This window comes from Erinaceus europaeus, chromosome 12, assembly GCF_950295315.1.
Source record: "Erinaceus europaeus chromosome 12, mEriEur2.1, whole genome shotgun sequence".
NCBI classification, from domain to species: domain Eukaryota; kingdom Metazoa; phylum Chordata; class Mammalia; order Eulipotyphla; family Erinaceidae; genus Erinaceus; species Erinaceus europaeus.
In genome coordinates, this window is record NC_080173.1 from 67,298,046 (window position 1) to 67,316,511 (window position 18,466).

Genomic DNA, 18,466 nt, shown 5'->3' on the forward strand with positions numbered 1-18,466 from the left:
GAAAAAGAGAGACACCTGCAGCACTGCTTCACCACTCATGAGACTTTCTCCCAGCAGGCGGAGTCCAGGGGCTTGAACCTTGGTCCTTGCACACTGTAGATATACCACCACCTGGCTCCTTAACACATTTTTCTATGTTCTTCTATGCAAAAATGCATCATGACTTTTCCAACAACCCAATAGTTCATATGAGACCCAGAACTTCATGAGAGATATGGAGAGATAGTAACACAGAGATAGTGAGATACCAAGAACTAGACAAGTCAGGGCACACTCTAGTATGTATAACACTAGAGAGACAGAACCAGGAACCATGGGCATGAAAATCCTGTGCTTTAGCAGTTAAGTCATATTACTATTACTGTTGTTGTTATTATTCTTATTTATTCATCCAGGGTTATCGCTGGGGCTCGGTCTAGGATCCTTACCCAGTCCATGAGCTGGCCCTTGAGCTTCAAGCCTTGTGTGTTTAACTGTGCTACCACCTGGCCCCCGAGGTAATTTTTTTTTTTTTGCCTCTAGGGTTATCACTGGGGCTCAGTGCCTGCACTATGAATTCACTGCTCCTGGAGGCCATTTTTCCCATTTTGTTGCTCTTGTTGTTGTTAATATTGTTATAGTATTGTTGTTGGATAGGACAGAGAGAAATCAAGAGAGATGGGGAAGACAAAGAGGAGGAAAGATAGCCACCTGCAGACCTACTTCACCACTCGTGAAGTAATGCTCCTCGAACCTGGATCCTTTGCACCACGTGCACTTAACCTGCTGCACTACCGCCCTGCCCCTGACCATGTTTTTGTTTGTTTTAAGGTATTCACCTCTCTCATTTCTCCTTCCTATGGTAACTCTTAATTTATTAAAGAAAGCAAGCCAACAAGCAAAAAGCTAAATTTAACTCTCTCCTAAAAAAGGATAGAGAGGACTGAAGATCATAGCAGTAGCACATAAGAGGGAGTTCCCAGGTTTGATCCCTGGTACCACCAATAACTATAGCTAAGTGGTGCTCTGGTAAAGAGGGAAGGGAGGAGATGTCACAGTGATCTATCACTTCAAAAGTATTTCTACTATCTTTATCCCAAAAAAAAAAAAAAAAGATATGACTACAATTTTTTATTAGGAATCAGATATAAACTTATACTAAATTACAGATAAACCTAATTTCAGACACTTAATCTAAACTTGTCTTAAAAGCCATTCAAAATTCCACATTTGTCAAGATGTTACCAAAGAACATTACTAAAAAAAATAAAATCAACCATAGATAACATTAAATGCTTACCCCAAAATCAGTGAACAAAAACAAAAAAACACATTTTTCCCCCTTACCAGAGCACTGCTCAGCTCTGGTTTATGGTGGTGCAGAGGACTGAACCTGGTACTTTGGAGCCATAGGCATGAGAGTCTCTTTTCTTTGCATAACCATTATGCTATATACCCCTGCCCACAACAATACATATATATATATATATATATATATATATATGTATTTTTTTTTTTTTGGACAGAATTTTTACTTTTCACTTGTTAGTCCAAAGTTAATAATATTAGTCATTTTGATGATCAAACATCTTCCCGTATTTGGGTGGGGCCAAATGATCAACAAATCACAATGGCCACATATGAATTAGTGCTTAAATGAATTTCCTTTACCTCTACTTAAATATTATTAATGTTACTGTAATTCTACTTAAAATATACTCAAAATTTTAATTCTTTAGTTATTTCTCCTGCTGGGGCCTCACACATGTGTGAATTCACTGCTCCAGGCTGCTTTTTCATTGATATATAGTTATATAAAGAGATAAAGAGACAAAGAAAAATAGAGAGGGAGTGAGAGATTAACACATCAGGAGGCCTTCTTCCCATGCCATAAGACCTTCCATGTAACGCCAGGACTTAAATCTGGGCCACATGCATGGCAAAGCATGAGAAGCTTTCTCTCTGCCTGCTATTATTTTTGTTATTATATTTTTAACGTTCATTTATTCACTTATGTGAGTGAGAAGAAAACAGAGAAATCCAGAGCACCACTCTGGCACATGCAATGTCAGGGATCAAAATCAGAAACTCATGCTCTAGAGCACAGCATTTTTATCCACTAGTTTGATCTCCCAGACTCATTGTCCTCATGCTTATAAGCCCTGTGATCTACTGCTGTGCTACCTCCCTAGATGTTCTCAAATTTTTAGAAATAATTTTAAGACACATTTTTAATGAAATTTATGTATTAGCTTATTCATGCCTATCAGCAGATTGCAGTAACTTTTACATAAGATGAATATTAAAAATATTTATTGAGGGGCTGCGTGGTGGTGCACCTGGTAGAGCATATGTATTACAAAGCTCAAGCACCTGGATTCACTCACCCATTCCCCTTCTGCAAGGGGAAGCTTCACAAGTGATGAAGCAGTGCTACACATGAATGAAACTCTACTGTGCAATCTTTCAGGCCCTTCACAAACTTTTAAATGCTTTACAGATATTTAAAGTATTAGAAAGGGGTCAATAAGTTCCAAGCATTAATAGTTAGTACTCTTCGGGGAATACATCTAATACCTTTCCATTAGGTGCTGTACACACAGCTGGCATTCTGATTAGTACTGATGTGAAGATGGCTCACTGGCAGAAAGTTACTTGACAAAGATCCATCATTTTCTTGACCCTAGTTCAAATCCAAAATCCTATTATATAAAGAAACTTTAAACTACTTTCAGGCAACACTAGTCAAAGAAATTCTATTAAAATAACTTAAATACTGTAATTATATACCTTGACTGGTGATGTAGAACATGGGGAAGGAGTCATCACACAGGTTTCTTGACTATTATAGGAAGGGCTATCAGTCAGGTTCAGATAGAGCTCATCTTCATTGGTGAAATTTCCCTGATTGTCCACTCCTGGAGAGATGCAGATAACTATGGCACTAGTGTTGTCTGCACGAAGCATACGCTGCCGCCAGCGGCCGAGTGCCCGATTCACAAGCATTTTGGCACAAGATTGCTCATGCTCACCCTGTTTTTAAAAAAATTCAAAAACAAGGATAAGAATTCAAATTCAATCACCACCCACTACAACTATAACAAATTTTAAGTTAGGTGTTTATTATGGCTAAAATACAATAAATACAAATTTCCAAAATTTCAAACAATAGAACCAGAGTGCCACTCTAGCATATGCAGTACTATCAAACATTCTTCCAACTACTTCTTATTTTATCAATGTCAGAATGAAAAAGAAATCTTTGTTGCTGTTGTTGCTGATTTTTTTAATTCCTTCACCACCCACATTTTGTTTTATTTTTGTGTGTATGTATACATATATATATATATATATATACATACATATATATTATTTATTTTCCCTTTTGTTGCCCTTGTTTTTTAGTGTTGTTGTAGTTATTATTGTTGTTATTGATGTCGTCATTGTTGGATAGGACAGAGAGAAATGGAGAGAGGAGGGGAAGACGGGGAGAGAAAGACAGACACCTGCAGACCTGTTTCACCACTTGTGAAGTGACTCCCCTGCAGGTAGGAAGCTGGGGGCTAAACCGGGACCCTTACGCTGGTCCTTGCACTTTGTGCCACCTGTGCTTAACCCACTGCACTACTGTCCGATTCCCGTTTTTACTTTTGAAACCAGAACATTGCTCAACTCTGGCTTATACTGGGTATTGAGCCTGGAACTTCAGAGAGCTTCGGGCATAAGGTCTTATGCACAGCCATTATGCTGTCACCCAGCCAATTTTTTTTTTTATTTATAAAAAGGAAACACTGACAAAAACTATAGGATAAGAGGGGTACAACTTCACACAATTCCCACCACCAGAACTCTGTATCCCATCCCCTCCCCTGATAGCTTTCCTATTCTTTAACCCTCTGGGAGTATGGACCCAGGGGCATTATGGGGTGCAGAAGGTGGAAGGTCTGGCTTCTATAATTGCTTCCCTGCTGAACATGGGTATTCACAGGTTGATCCATACTCCCAGGCTGTCTCTCCCTTTCCCTAGTGGAGACAGCCAATTTTTTTAAATGAAAGATTTATCTGGGACTGGAGAAATAAAATATATGAGGGGGGGTGAGGAAGGAAAATATAAAAGATATATTTTATTTATGTCATATGAGAGAGGTGGAGAAGCTAGATCACCACTTACATATGTGGAACCAGAGATCAGAGAACTTCAGGCATTTAAGTTCTATGTTCTACTAAGAAACAATTTTTTTTAACAAGTCAGAACAGAAAGAAAATTATTTTCTCAATGCCAGTTGTTCCTAAGTATGCATTTTACTTTAAAAAGGGGGAAGGGAGGTGCCAGGCAGTGGCATACCCAATACAACACTTGGGTTCAAATCCTTGGTCCCTCCCTACCTGCAAGGGTGGAGCTTCACAAGTGATAAAGTAGTGTTGCAGTTGGTTTTCTCTCTCCCATTCTCTCCCCATTCTCTCTCAGTTTCTGTCTCTATCTATGAAAAGGGGGTGTGGGGGAGATAAGTAAGTAGGGCTGGAAAAACAGATGACTTGGTATAGTGTACCTACTTTGGCATCCCAATAAGCCAGGTTCTAGACCAGCTCCTACTGGAGGAAGCTTCAGTGCTGTAGTGTTTCTTCCTCTTTCTGTGTCTATATGAAAAAGCCCAAAGTGGCAAAGTCCCACAGGGAAAAGAAAAAAAGTAGGAAGGACAGATAGCACAAGAGGCTTTAAGTGACTCAGCAGTTTCACACCTAGGTAAGTCAAAAATTATGTCCACATAAAAATTTGCATATGAACATTAGTAGCCCCAAAGTAGAAATAACCCAACTGTCCATCAATTCATGAATGGGTGGATAAATAAAATATAGTATGTTCAATAAAAAAGTATTCAGTCATTAAAAGAAACAAAGTATTGATAGCAGACAACATGAAACTTAAGTGAAAGAAATTAAAAAGGGGAAGTCTAGCGCAGTGGGTTAAGCACAGGTGGCGCAAAGCACAAGGACCGGCTTAAGGATCCCAGTTCGAGCCCCCAGCTCCCCACCTGCAGGGGAGTCGCCTCACAAGCGGTGAAGCAGGGCTGCAGGTGTCCCTCTCTGTCTCTTCCTCTCTCTATCTCTCCCTCCCTATCAAATAAATAAATAAAACATTTTAAATTAAACAAAAAAGATATTAGGGAGTCAGGCGGTGGGGCAGAGGGTTAAGCACACGTGTCGCAAAGCACAAGGACCGGTGCAAGGATCCCTGTTCAAGCCCCGGCTCCCCACCTGCACAGGAGTCGCCTCACAGGCGGTGAAGCAGGTCTGCAGGTGACTTTCTCTCCCACTCTCTGTCTTCTCCGCCTCCCTCCATTTCTCTCTGTTCAATCTAACAACAACGATATCAATAACAACAATAACTACAAACAACAATAAAAAAGGGGCAACAAAAAGGGAAAATGAATAAATATTTAAAAATTAAAATTAAATAAAAATTTTTTTGAAAAAGAAATTAGATATAGGTCATATATGGTATGGCACCATTTATAAATACCTAAAAAGACAAATATGTAACAAATGGTTGTTAAAGTAGGGGGTACATAGCATGGGAGATAGTGAATGACAGCTAATAGTTGGGGATTTATTGAGAAGCAGTAATGACAGTGTTCTAAATTACATAATGATGTGTAACTGTGAGGACACACGAAAAACTACTTATACACTTCAAAAGGGCAAATTTTCTGATATGTGAATTATATTTCAATTTAAAGTGTAAACAACCGGGGCGTTTCCACAGGTCAGTAACTGATGGGCTATCCAGAATCAAACTAGTGGTTGCATGTCTTTATTTACTCATTTCCTGCCTTATTCCCTTCAAAGTCCATGTCTTGCCTTTATTCTCTCTTTCTCCTTCTGCAGAGCTGGGGCCTCAAACATGTATAATTTCACTGCACCAGGCCATTTTTTCATTCAAATAGACAAAAGTAAAAACAAACAGGGAAAGATAACACAGTACCAAAGCATCCTCCGGTCATAGCAGCTCCCATAAGGTGCAGAGGTTTGAACCTGAGTTGTAAGAATGGTAATCCAGGCATTGTATCCAATATTTCTCCTGCCCCTATGAGTTACATATTTCTAAAACTAGGAAAATGCAAAAAAAAAAAAAAAAAAACCTACTTGAGCTGAACATTCTTAGTTCATATTCAAGATACCTGACAAAAGCATTGGAATAATGTTTAGACAATGATATAAAATTATTAAGTCAATTCTCACCATCAAGTATTTTTTCTCCTCTTGATCCTGGCACATAGAGATGGCATCTTGAGGTGGAATCATATTCCAAAGGCCATCACTCCCTAAGATAATATACTTGTGCTTCTGGGGGTCAAGAGTGTGGACACTTGTGTCTGGTTCAGGTGACACTACAAACTCACCACTGAAGAAATCGTAGCTCCACAAATCACCTGAGAAGAGATGGGAATGAAGAAAGAAACCTTTCAAGCAGAGCTGGGTATTGTGTTGAGGCACACCATTACCATATGTAAGGACCAGGGTTCAAGTCCCTGGCCCCCACCTACAGGGAAAAAGCTTTCTGAAAGGTGAAGCAGTGCTGCAGGTCAGCCTTTCCCCCCATCTCCCCACCCCCTTTTTCCTCTCTCCCCTTTACTTCCCCTCTCAAATTCCCTATCAAAATAAATATTTAAAATAGAAACAATTCAAGTTAATAGTATCAATCAAATCAATATCAGATGCCTACGTTAAAGATAAAATTCTACACATTTAACTCAATAGTTAAGAAAAGCATTTAAAACCCAAAATTCATTCATGATTTAAGGAGGGGGCGGGGGGAGAGCATGATGGTTAAGGTTACACAAAATGACTTTCATGACTAAAGCTCAGAGGTCCAAGGCTAAATTCCTAGCACCACTGTAAGCCAAAGTTGAACAGTGCTTTGTTTAATAATAATAAATGATAATAGCAGCAGCAATAAATTTAAAACCAGGATGTAGTACATTGGGCAAGTGTTCTACTCTCAAACACGAGGTCCTGAGTTTGATCCCTAGTAATGCGTGTACCCAAGTGGTACAAACCAACAAGTGGCTAAGCAGGTAGAGTGTAGAACTTTCAAGCTTGAGGTCCTGAGTTCAACCCCAGCACTGCATGTACCAGAGCAGTGCAATTTCATTGCTCCCAGACCAGAGTTTTTTCTAGTATGGTGGCACTCCTACCTAGGGCTAGGACTCATACCTTAGCTACATGTATGGCATACTCCACAAACGGAATACCTTATTAGCTACTCCTTCAGCCCCAGCAAAATCTTAAATACAATTCTAATATATAAATATATAGTCAAGTGTAGAGGCTGGGTGGTGGAACACCTGCTACAGTACACATGTTCTCGGACTGAGGTTCAAGCCTCTGGCTCCCACCTGTGGGGTGGAGAGAGAGAGGGAGAGGGAGGGAGGGGGAGAGAGAGAGTGTGTGTGTGTTTTATATATTTTGGGGGCAATGGAGTATTGCTGCAGGTATCTGAATCTATTCTCTTCGGTTTATCTGTCTATCAAAAAGGGGAGAGAAGAGAAAGAAAAAAAGAGGGGATGGAAGGAAAAGGAAAAGAAGGGAAGAAAAACAAACAGCAGGGTATATTCATGCAGGCATTGAGCCTCAGCAATAACCATGGTTAAAAAAAAACAAAACCCATATACAACAGAACAAATTAAGAGGAGGGGGAGATAGCATAATGGTTATGTGGACAGATTCTCAGGCCTGAGGCTGCCAGGTCCTTCACCACCATAAGCCAGAGCTAAGCAGTGCTCTGAAAGAAAATAATTAAATGTATTTGATAATATAAAAGACTAAATAGAGAAATAAACTATACTGATAGATAAGAACTCACTATTATAATAAATATGTTAATTCTTCTACAAATAGCATAAAATTAATAGAACTACAAGGTGGGGATAGATAGCATAATGGTAATACATAGAGACTCTCATCTCTCGTGCCTGAGGCTCCATCCAAAGTCCCAATTTCACTCCCCCACACCACCATAAACTAGAGCTGAGAAGTGCTGTTTAAAAAAAAAAACAAAAAACCCTGCAGGGGGGAAGCTTTGCAAGTGGTGAAGCAGGGCTGCAGGTGTCTCTGTCTCTCTCCTCCTCTATCTCCCCACTTCCCTCTCAGTTTCTATTTCTATCCAAATAAATAAATAAATAAATAAATAAATAATTTTTAATTAAAAAAAACACACACTAGAATTACAGTCAATGTTCCAAAGGACTTTTTGTACAATTTGACAAGCAATTTAAAAATGTATACCGAATAACACAAAAGTGAATTACAAGTGAATCAAGGAGTTGGATGTTAGACCAGATACTATCAAATACTTAGAGGAAAATATTGGCAGAACTCTTTTCCATATAAATTTTAAAGGCATCATCAGTGATAAGAATCCAATTACAAAGAAGACTAAAACAAAAATAAGCCAGTGGGACTACATCAAATTAAAAAGCTTCTACACAGCAAAACAAACTACCATCAAACAAAGAGACCTCCCACAGAATGGGAGAAGATCTTTACATGCCATATATCAGACAAGAGGCTAATAACCCAAATATATAGAGCTCAGCAACAAGAAAACAAATATCCCATCCAAAAATGGGGGGAGGATAGGAACAGAACATTCACCACAGAAGAGATCTGAAAGGTCAGCAAACATGAAAAAATACTCAAGTCATTGTATGTCAGAGAAATGCAAATAAAAACAAGTGATTTCACTATTTTCACCCTATCTTGGATATAGCTTGAAGGAATCATGTTAAGTGAGATGAGTCAGAAACAGAAGGATGAATAAGGGATGATCTCACTCATAAACCGAAGTTGAAAAGCAAGATCAGAAGGGAAAACACTAAGCAGAACTTGCACTGGAGTTAAGTGTATTGCACCAAAGTAAAAAAAACTGGGGTGGGATGGGGTCGATAGAGGCTTCAGGTCCTGGGACATGAAGGCAGAGGACTTAGTGGGGGTTGTATTGTTATGTGGAAAACTAGGAAATGTTGCACATGTACTAACGATTGTATTTTACTGTGGAATGTAAACCATTAATCCCCCAATAAAGAAATTTAAAAATTGTATACAGAAGAGCAAAGGTAATCATGAAGATTCGATGGGAAGAACTGCCTTACAAATAGGAATTTTTTAGTGGCTACCTGACAAGTTCCAGTTAGCTCCTACATAAAGTACTTCAGCAAAACATAAAAAGAATGAGTTGAGTTATTTGGGAATTCTAGAGGGGGGAAAAAAAGCATGTTATGCTCTTTTTTAAATGTCTTTTATTTTAAATTTTTAATCTTTAGTTATTTATTGGATAGAAACAGCCAGAAATCAAGGGGTGAGGGGGATAAAGTGGGAGAGAGACAGAGAGACACCTGCAGCACTGCTTTACCACTTGCAAAGCTTTCCCCGCAGGGACTCGAACCTGGGTCCTTGCAATTGTAACATGTGCACTCAGTCAGGTGAACCACAACCTAGCACACGTTTTTTAAATTTTTTTAATCATTTTTTAAATTTAAACTTTATTTTTCTAGAACAGAGAAACTGAGAGAGGAGAGTGCTTCACCATTTGTGAGCCTTTCCCCCTGCAGGTGGGGACCAGGGGCTTGAATCGAGGTCCTTATGCATCACCACCCAGCCCCTTTAACTTATTATTACTTGGATGGAGATAGAAATCAAGAGGGGAAGGGGCCCACTAGGGAAAGACAGAAACAGGCTGGGGTTGGTTTGACCTGCCAACATCCATGTCCAGGAGAGAAGCAATTACAGAAGCCAGGAATCTTAACAATTGCAACCCATAAGGAACTTTGGTCCATACTCCCAGAGTGAGTACAAATATTAGGGTAAGATGACCAGAGGGGTCTGAACTCCAATTCCATCAAGACACAGAAAAAGAAGAGGAAAAAAGGAAGGACATTCAGAAAAGTAGTAACAAGTGTAGATGTGAATTAGAAAGGAAGAGAAGGCAGGATTATAGAAAAAGGGGGGGAGGCAAATACATATAAACATGATAGTTATAGAAATAATAGTCAACTCATACCTGTGACCTTGGGAGAACTACTGCAGTTTCCAACAGAGGGAATGGGGACATAGAACTCTGGTGGTAGGAACGGTGTGGAATTATACCCCTGTTAATCTGATGGTTTTGTAAATCAATATTAAATCACTAATAAAATTCTTTGAAAGGGCAGAGGGGAGACAGAGAGAGAAAGACACCCTGCAGCACTGCTTCACTTCTCATGAAGCTTAGCCCCTGCAGGTGAGCACTGAGAGTCTGAACCTTCGTCTTTGTGAATTGTATCATGTGCGCTCTACCAGGTGCATCACTACCCAGCCCCTCATTTTTATGCTCTTAAATTAAATGATCTAAAAAGAAATTATCTTTGTACTAGGGAAAGTTCAGAGGTAGCGCATCAAACTTCAATGCCTGAGGATCCAGAGGTCCCAGATTTAATGGTGGTACCACCACAAACCATAGCTAAGTAAAAATAAACAAACAAATAAATCTGCTTAATGAATACATTTTTTTTAAAGACTTACTTGCAGTTTCAACGGACAGCCACTTGATGGCACCTTTGCTACATTTATACTTGAGTGATGATCATCACTGACTAGGTGGTACCAATTTTGTTAACACTATGGCTTCACTGCACTAAGAGGACCTTCTTTCACCCTCCGAGGGGGGCGGGGGAGAGGAAACTACTAAGCACAGAAGTTGCCATCAGTGCAGTGAGGGACTGGCTCAAAACTAGGCAGTGTACAGCAAAGCTGGCACTCTTCCAGGCGAGCTATCTTGCTTACCCCCCAGGTGATGCCATTTTTCACAAGACTTTTCTTCCTGAGTGTTGGCTGTGGCATGTTGTGGTATGTGTATCCAGTGCTTCAGGCAGTAGGTTCAAGTTCCCCTACCACATGGGAGGTGCTATGGCAACAGAGGAAGTCTGAGTGCTTTCGTGTCTCTGTCTATATGAATGAAAAAATGACGAGTAGTCCTGTAACATTCCCTGCTTTGCTATTCTTAGAAACACAAAGTACTATTTAGACTATTTTATCAAGTTTTCTCCAACAGTTAAGGGTGGGCTAGACTTAATGACTCCACGTTAATAAACAATAAGGAAGAAGTGATGTGTCACTCATGACACTAGATCATAGAAAGACAATGGGGGTTACTATCTCCTTATCTCTTGGATCATTCTCTCTGTAAAAGCCAGCTGCCATGGTATGATTACACATTTAACTAACCCTTTTTGAGAGGCCCACAGAACAAGTATCTAAGGGCTACTGCCAATAGCCATGTAAGATACTCTAGAAATACATTGCGGGGGGGGGGGGGGGGGTGTCGGGGTCGGGCAGTAACGCAGAGGGTTAAGCACACATGGCGCAAAGCGCAAGGACCTGGTTCAACCCCCAGCTTCCCACCTGCAGGGGGGGTCGCCTCACAAGTGGTGAAGCAGGTCTGTAGGTCTCCCCATCTCTCTCTTCCTCTCCTCTCTTGATTTCTATCTTCCCCATCTCTCTTGATTTTTCTCTGTCCTATCCCAACAACAATTTCAGTAACAACAATAGTAATAACCACAACAACGATTAAAAAAAAACCAAGGGGAAGATCTTTACATGCCATACATCAAACAAAAGGCTAATAACCAAAATACATAAAGAGCTTGCCAAACTCAACAACAAGGAAACAAATAACCCCATCCAAAAATAGGGGGAGGACATGGACAGAATACTCACCACAGAAGAGATCCAAAAGGCCAAGAAACACATGAAAAAATGCTCTAAGTCTCTGGTTGTCAGAAAAATGCAAAGAAAGACAACAACGAGATACCACTTCACTCCTGTGAGAATGTCATACATCAGAAAAGGTAACAGCAGCAAATGCTGGAGAGGGTGTGGGGTCAAAGGAACCCTCCTACACTGCTGGTGGGAATGTCAATTGGTCCAACCTCTATGGAGAACAGTCTGGAGAACTCTCTGAAGGCTAGAAATGGACCTACCCTATGATCCTGCAATTCCCCTCCTGGGGATATATCCTAAGGAACCCAACACACCCATCCAAAAAGATCTGTGTACACATATGTTCTTAGCAGCACAATTTGTAATAGCCAAAACCTAGAAATAACCCAGGTGTCCAACAACAGATGAGTGGCTGAGCAAGCTATGGTATATATACACAATGGAATACTACTCAGCTATTAAAAATGGTGAGTTCACCGTTTTCAGCCGATCTTGGATGGACCTTGAAAAATTCATGTTAAGTGAAATAAGTCAAAAACAGAAGGATGAATATGGGATGATCTCACTCCCTGGCAGAAGTTGAAAAACAAGATCAGAAGAGAAAACACAAGTAGAACCTGAACTGGAATTGGTGTATTGCACCAAAGTAAAGGACTCTGGGGTGGGTGTGGGGGAGAATACAAGTCCAAGAAGGATGACAGAGGACCTATGGGGGTTGTACTGTTATATGGAAAACTGGGAGCATGTATAAACTAGTATATTTACTGTCGAATGTAAAACATTAATTCTCCAATAAAGAAATTTAAAAAAAAATACCAATTCAGGAGAGAATGTAATCTTTAATCAGGATTTTTTTTCTTCGAATAAAATGTTAATTTGGAATTTAAAAAAGAAAAAACGGGGGGTCGGGTGGTAGCACAGTGGGTTAAGCACAAATGGCACAAAGTGCAAGGACCACCATAAGGATCCAGGTTCGAGCCCCCAGTTTCCCACCTACAGGGTGGTCGCTTCACAAGTGGTGAAGCAGGTCTGCAGGTGTCTTTCTCTCCCCCTTCTATCTCCCCTTTCTCTCTCCATGTCTCTCTGTCCTAACCAACAACGACAGCAATGACAACAATAATAACAACAATAATGATAAACACCAAGGGCAACAAAAGGGGGAAAGTGGCCTCCAGGAGCAGTGGATTCGTAGTGCAGGCACTGAGTCCCAGCGATAAGCGTGGAAGCAAAAAAAAAAAAAAAGAAAAAAACCAAGGACAACAAAAGGGAAAATAAATAAATATATAAAAAATAAAATCTTTAAAAAAAGAAATAGACATTTCATTTCCACACAAGCTTCCAAATAATTAACAGCACTAGGAGACATCTTAATGTCAACCACATGAAAGACCCTGAGGCAGAACGACCTAGGTACATTGCTCCCAGGTTCTTGAACCACAGAAATCACATGAGATGGGAGTCTGGCACTGAGTCTACTGCTCCTGGAGGACATTTTTTTCCTTTTTTCCCCTCTATTTTATTAGGACAGAGAGAAGCTGAAGAGGGGAGGGTGAAGAGGGAAAAAGAAATACATCTGCAGAGTTGCTTTGCCACTTGTGGGAGTGGGAGCTTGAACCCAAGTCCTTGCACATGAAAATATGTGCGCTTAACTGGGTGTGCCACCACCCCAGCCCCTGGCACCATCTTATACCTGAGCTAATAAGCAGCGCACTCACATTCTCATTCTGTCTCACTTTGTTGTTGTCGTTATAGTTAACCAGAGCATTGCTCAACTCTGATATGGTGGTTCTGGGGACTGAAAGTCTTCCCTATCCCTAACCCCTGCCCATTTTTTATTTGTTACTAGTAGGGGATTACAATATGTTAAGATTACAATGTGGGTAGCACAGTGGGCTAAGGGCACATGGCACGAAGCGCAAGGACCAGTGTAAGGACCCCGATTTGAGCCCCAGCTCCCCATCTGCAGGAGAGTCACTTCACAGGCAGTGAAGCGGGTCTACGAGTGTCTATCTTCCTCTTCTCATCTCTGTCTGCCCCTCCTCTCTCCATTTCTCTCTGTCCTATCTAACGATGACATCAATAACAACAATAAAAACTACAAGAAAACAACAAGGGCAACAAAAGGGAATAAATACATAAATACATAAATATTTAAAAAATAAAATAAAAAAAGAAATCCAAACTAAGAGTATTAAAAAAAAGAGAGAGATAGAGATTGGTCGGAGGGTAGATAGCACAATGGTAATGCAAACAGACTCTCATGCCTGAGGCTCCAAAGTCCCAGGTTCAATCCCCTGAACCACCATAAGCCAGAGCTGAGCAGTGCTCTGGTTAAAAAAAACAAAAAAAATTACAATGTGTACCTCCACTGAAAGTCTTTTTTATTTTCCTTTTTTTTTAATTTTTTTCTATTTATTTATTTTTCCCCTTTTTTGCCCTTTTCTTTACTGTTGTTGTAGCTATTATTGTCGTTGTTAGATAGGACAGAGAGAAATGGAGAGAGGAGGGGAAGAGAGAGGAGGAGAGAAAGACACCTGCAGACCTGCTTCACCGCCTGTGAAGCGACTCCTCTGCAGGTGGGGAGCCAGGGGCTCGAAACAGGATCCTTACTGTGCTTAACCCACTGCGCTACCGCCCGACCCCCTTACATACAATTTTTTTAAGTTAGGAGGGCACCCCAGGTGGTAGCAGCGTGTAGAGCACTGGACAGAGTGTGCTGAGGTCCTCAGTTCAACCCCCATCATCACACATGCCAGAATGATACTCTGATGCTCTCTCTCCTGTATGTGTACACACACACACACACACACACACACACACACTTTACCAGATCTTACTTTACCAGATCACTGCTCAACTGCTCATAAGCTCTGGCTTATGGTGGTGTGAAAGACTAAACCTGAAACTCTGGAGGTCCAGGCATGAAAGTCTTTTTTGCATTAAAAGTCTTTTTGCTATATCGCCCACTCAGTAAATATTTTGAAAAAGAAAAAGTTAGTAGGCAAGCAATGTATATTAAGCTAGCAAATCTACTTTTTATCATATATATAATCCACATCTTATGCTTAAATTAACCTCATAACATACAAAGTGTTATTGTAGTATTTTTCATATGCATATAATGGCAAATGCATCAAATGTCTTTCAGAGAGTGGGAAAAGAATAACATAGTAAAACTTCAGAATTTTGGTTCTTAGTGACTGGCATACATAGATTCTTCTCTTCAATGCCTTTCTTCTTCTTTTTAAACCAGAGCACTGTTGAGCTCTGGCTTATGGTGGCCGGGGATTAAACCTGGGACTTTAGGGTCTCAGGCATGAGGGTCTCTTTGCATAATCATTATGCGATCTACCCCCACCTTAGATTAGATATTATATGTTACAGAATGATTAGGTATTCTTTTTATTTTTTTCTTTATTGGGGGATTAATGGTTTACATTCCATAGTAAAATACAATAGTTTGTACATGTGTAACATTTCCCAGTTTTCCACGTAGCAATTCAACCCCCACTACGTCCTCCTCTGCCTTCATGTCCCAGGACCTGAACCCTCCCCCGACCCCACCCCAGAGTCTTTTACTATGGTGCAATACACCAACTCCAGTCCAAGTTCTGTTTAGTGTTTCCCCTTCTGATCTCGTTTTTCAACTTCTGTTTATGAGTGAGATCATCCCTTATTCATCCCTCCGTTTCTGACTTATCTCACTTAACATGATTCCTTCAAGCTCTAACCAAGATAGGCTGACGAAGGTGAATTTATCGTTTTTAATAGCTGAGTAGTAGTAGTGTATATAGACCACAACTTACTCAACCACTCATCTGTTGTTGGGCACCTGGGTTGCTTCCATGTTTTGGCTATTACAAATTGTGCTGCGGTGGCCAGGTGGTGGTGCACCTGGTTGAGCATACGTATTACAATGCACAAGGACCTGGGTTTGAGCCCCCAGTCCCCACCTGCAGGGGGAAAGCTTTGAGAGTGGTAAAGCAGTGCTTCAGGTGTCTCTCTGTCTCTCTCGTCTATCACCCCCTTCCCTCTTGATTTCTGGCCGTCTCTATCCAATAAATAAAGATTTAAAAACAAATTGTGCTGTTACGAGCACAGGTATATACAGGTCTTTCTGGATGAGCGTGTTTGGTTCCTAGGATATATTAGGTATTCTTTGATGCTCTTCTCAGATAAGTGCTTTTGCTTTCTTCCAATATAAATGTATCTCTGGGATGTCCTTCCATGTTTCTTTTTCTTTAATTTTCTTGGTTTATTTGATAGAGATAGTCAGAAATTGAGAAGGAAGGGGGAGGTAGAGAGGGAGACAGAGAGACACCTGCAGCCCTGGCTTCACCAGTCATAAAGCTTTCTTTGCCCTGCAGGAGGGACTAGGAGGCTCCAACCCATGTCTTTGTACATTGTAACATGTGCACAACCACCCAGCCCCTGAGCTGCCTTTCTGTAAGGAAAATCTTACAGAATCTTACAGAAAGTAATCTGCCTTTCTGATTGCACTAAAAGTTCTTTTAAATTAAGATTAGCTCCTTTATCACATTTTTTAAGATTTTATTTATTACATATAATAGAGTTTCATATAAAACGGTGGGGTAGTGGTGATGGTGGTGGTGGTGGAAGGGAGGTAGACAGAGGCTAGAGCACTACTCTAGTACATGTAGTCTCAGGAATTGAACTAGGAACTTCAGGCATGCAAGTTCAATGCCTTACCAGTTAGCCACTTTATTCTTTTTTTTTATTTTTTTAAGTTTTTATTCTTGAGAGAGGAGAAGAGAAAGAAAGACACCTGTAGACCTGCTTCACCACCTGTGAAGCGACTTCCCTGCAGGTGAGGAGCCGGGGCTTGAAACAGGATCCTTATGCGGTCCTTGTGCTTCGTGCCACGTGCGCTTAAACCCGCTACGCTACCGCCTGACTCCCTATTTATTTATTTATTTATTTATTTATTTATTTATTTATGAGAAAGATAGGAGAGAGAGAAAGAACCAGTCATCACTCCGGTATAAGTGCTGCCGGGGATTGAATTCAGGATCTCATGCTTGAGAGTCTGATGCTTTATCTACTGCAGACCTGCTTCACTGCTTGTGAAGCAACTCCCCTGCAAGTGGGGAGCCAGGGGCTTAAAATATATATTTTTAAGTTTTTGAGGGGAATCATTGGGAGCTTATAAATATACATAAATATGCAATTCCCAAGCTGACTTGATCAGAGTAAGCTAGCCAAAGAAGAGGCTAGGTGGTGGCACACCTGGTTAAGCACATACCTTACAGTGCGCAAGATCCAAGGTCAAGCCCCTGGTTCCTCCCTACCTACAGGGGGAAGACGTCACAAGTGGTGAAGTAGGACTATAGATATCTCTATATATCTCCCTATCCCCCTCTCCCTTATCAATTTCTGTCTCTACCCAATAATAAAGAAAGAAAGAAAGAAAGAAAGAAAGAAAGAAAGAAAGAAAGAAAGAAAGGAAGAAGGAAAGACAAAAAGAGAGGTGATTTGCCACAGAACCAACCAGCCCCCTGTACTGGTATGCTGGGGGCTCAAACCTGGGCCACATGCACAGCAAGGAAGGCTCCCTACCAGGTAAGCTGCCTCACCAGGTCAGGATAGATATTTCCTTTTTGCATTATATTAAGTGAGATAAGCCAAAGAAAGGGGGAAAGACAAATACCAGGTGATCTCACATACAGGTAGAAGTTAAGAAACAAGGACAGAAAAGGAAAATACAAAATGAATCTTGGGTGCTGGGAGATAGCACCAAAGGTCCCAGGTTTAATAAACCCCAGCTCCACCATAAGCCAGAGCTCTGGTAAAAAAGAAAGGGAGGGAGGGAGGGAGGGAAGGAGGAAGGGAGGGAGGGAGGGAGGGAGGGAGGGAGGGAGGGAGAAAGAGAGAAAGAGAGAAAGAAAGAGCGAAAGAAAGGAAGAAAAGGAAGGAAGGAAGGAAGGAAGGAAGGAAGGAAGGAAGGAAGGAAGGAAGGAAGGAAGGGGAAAAAAAGAAAAGAAATTTGAACTGGATGGGTTGTACGCACCAAAGCAAAAGACTCAAGAGAAGGAAAGGATGGGAGGGGGTGAAGATGTTGGGATCTTGGTGCCTGATGATGGAAAAGGATCTAAATTGAGAGTGACAATATTCTGCAGACACCTACCACAGGGAAATGAGAAACTGTACCCACATATCAACAACTGTACTGTAAACCATTAACCTCCCCCAACAACAACCACAACAACTACACACACACACACACACACACACACATACTTCTCTCTCTCTCTCTCTCTTGTTATCACTGAGAATTCATTGCTCTGGCTTTTTCAGATATAGAGACAGATAGAGGGGCAAAGAAAGAAATGACAGCACCAAAGCTTCCTCTAACACGGTGGAGGCTAGACTAGAATCTGGGTCATAAAAAAATGCCAAGAAAATGCAGTATCCAAGTAAACTATTGGCCCAGTAACATATTTCTATAGCTAAAATTCTTAGCCTTCCTTCCCAAACCAGGTAAACCTCAAAATAAGTTGCTTTTTATTTTTATTTTTTTCTTACAATTTACTGTGCTAGCTATGGGAAAAAAAAAAAAAAAAAACTTTGAAGTCTCTTAAGAGAAATATGAAGGGTTGAAGTAGGAAAAGGAATTTAGAAGTAGCTTTAAGGATAACATTAAGGCTAGGCACATTTACTTCTTTAACATTTATTTCTAGATATGAGAAAAAGGGAGGGAGAAAGAGAGAGG

General features: G+C 40.6%; 1 protein-coding gene across 3 annotated transcripts in view; it reads right to left on the reverse strand.

Annotated features, from left to right (window-relative positions):
- PPM1D (protein phosphatase, Mg2+/Mn2+ dependent 1D) overlaps positions 1-18,466 on the reverse strand; it is a 57,655-nt gene that overhangs the window by 5,281 nt on the left and 33,908 nt on the right. For all 3 annotated transcript variants that reach the window (XM_060203889.1, XM_007516977.2, XM_060203890.1), the window contains exons 4-5: positions 6,220-6,410; positions 2,770-3,012 (exon numbers count right to left, since the gene is read on the reverse strand). In XM_060203889.1, coding sequence (XP_060059872.1) covers positions 2,770-3,012; positions 6,220-6,410 — 434 coding nt within the window. The remainder of the gene's footprint in view (positions 1-2,769; positions 3,013-6,219; positions 6,411-18,466) is intronic.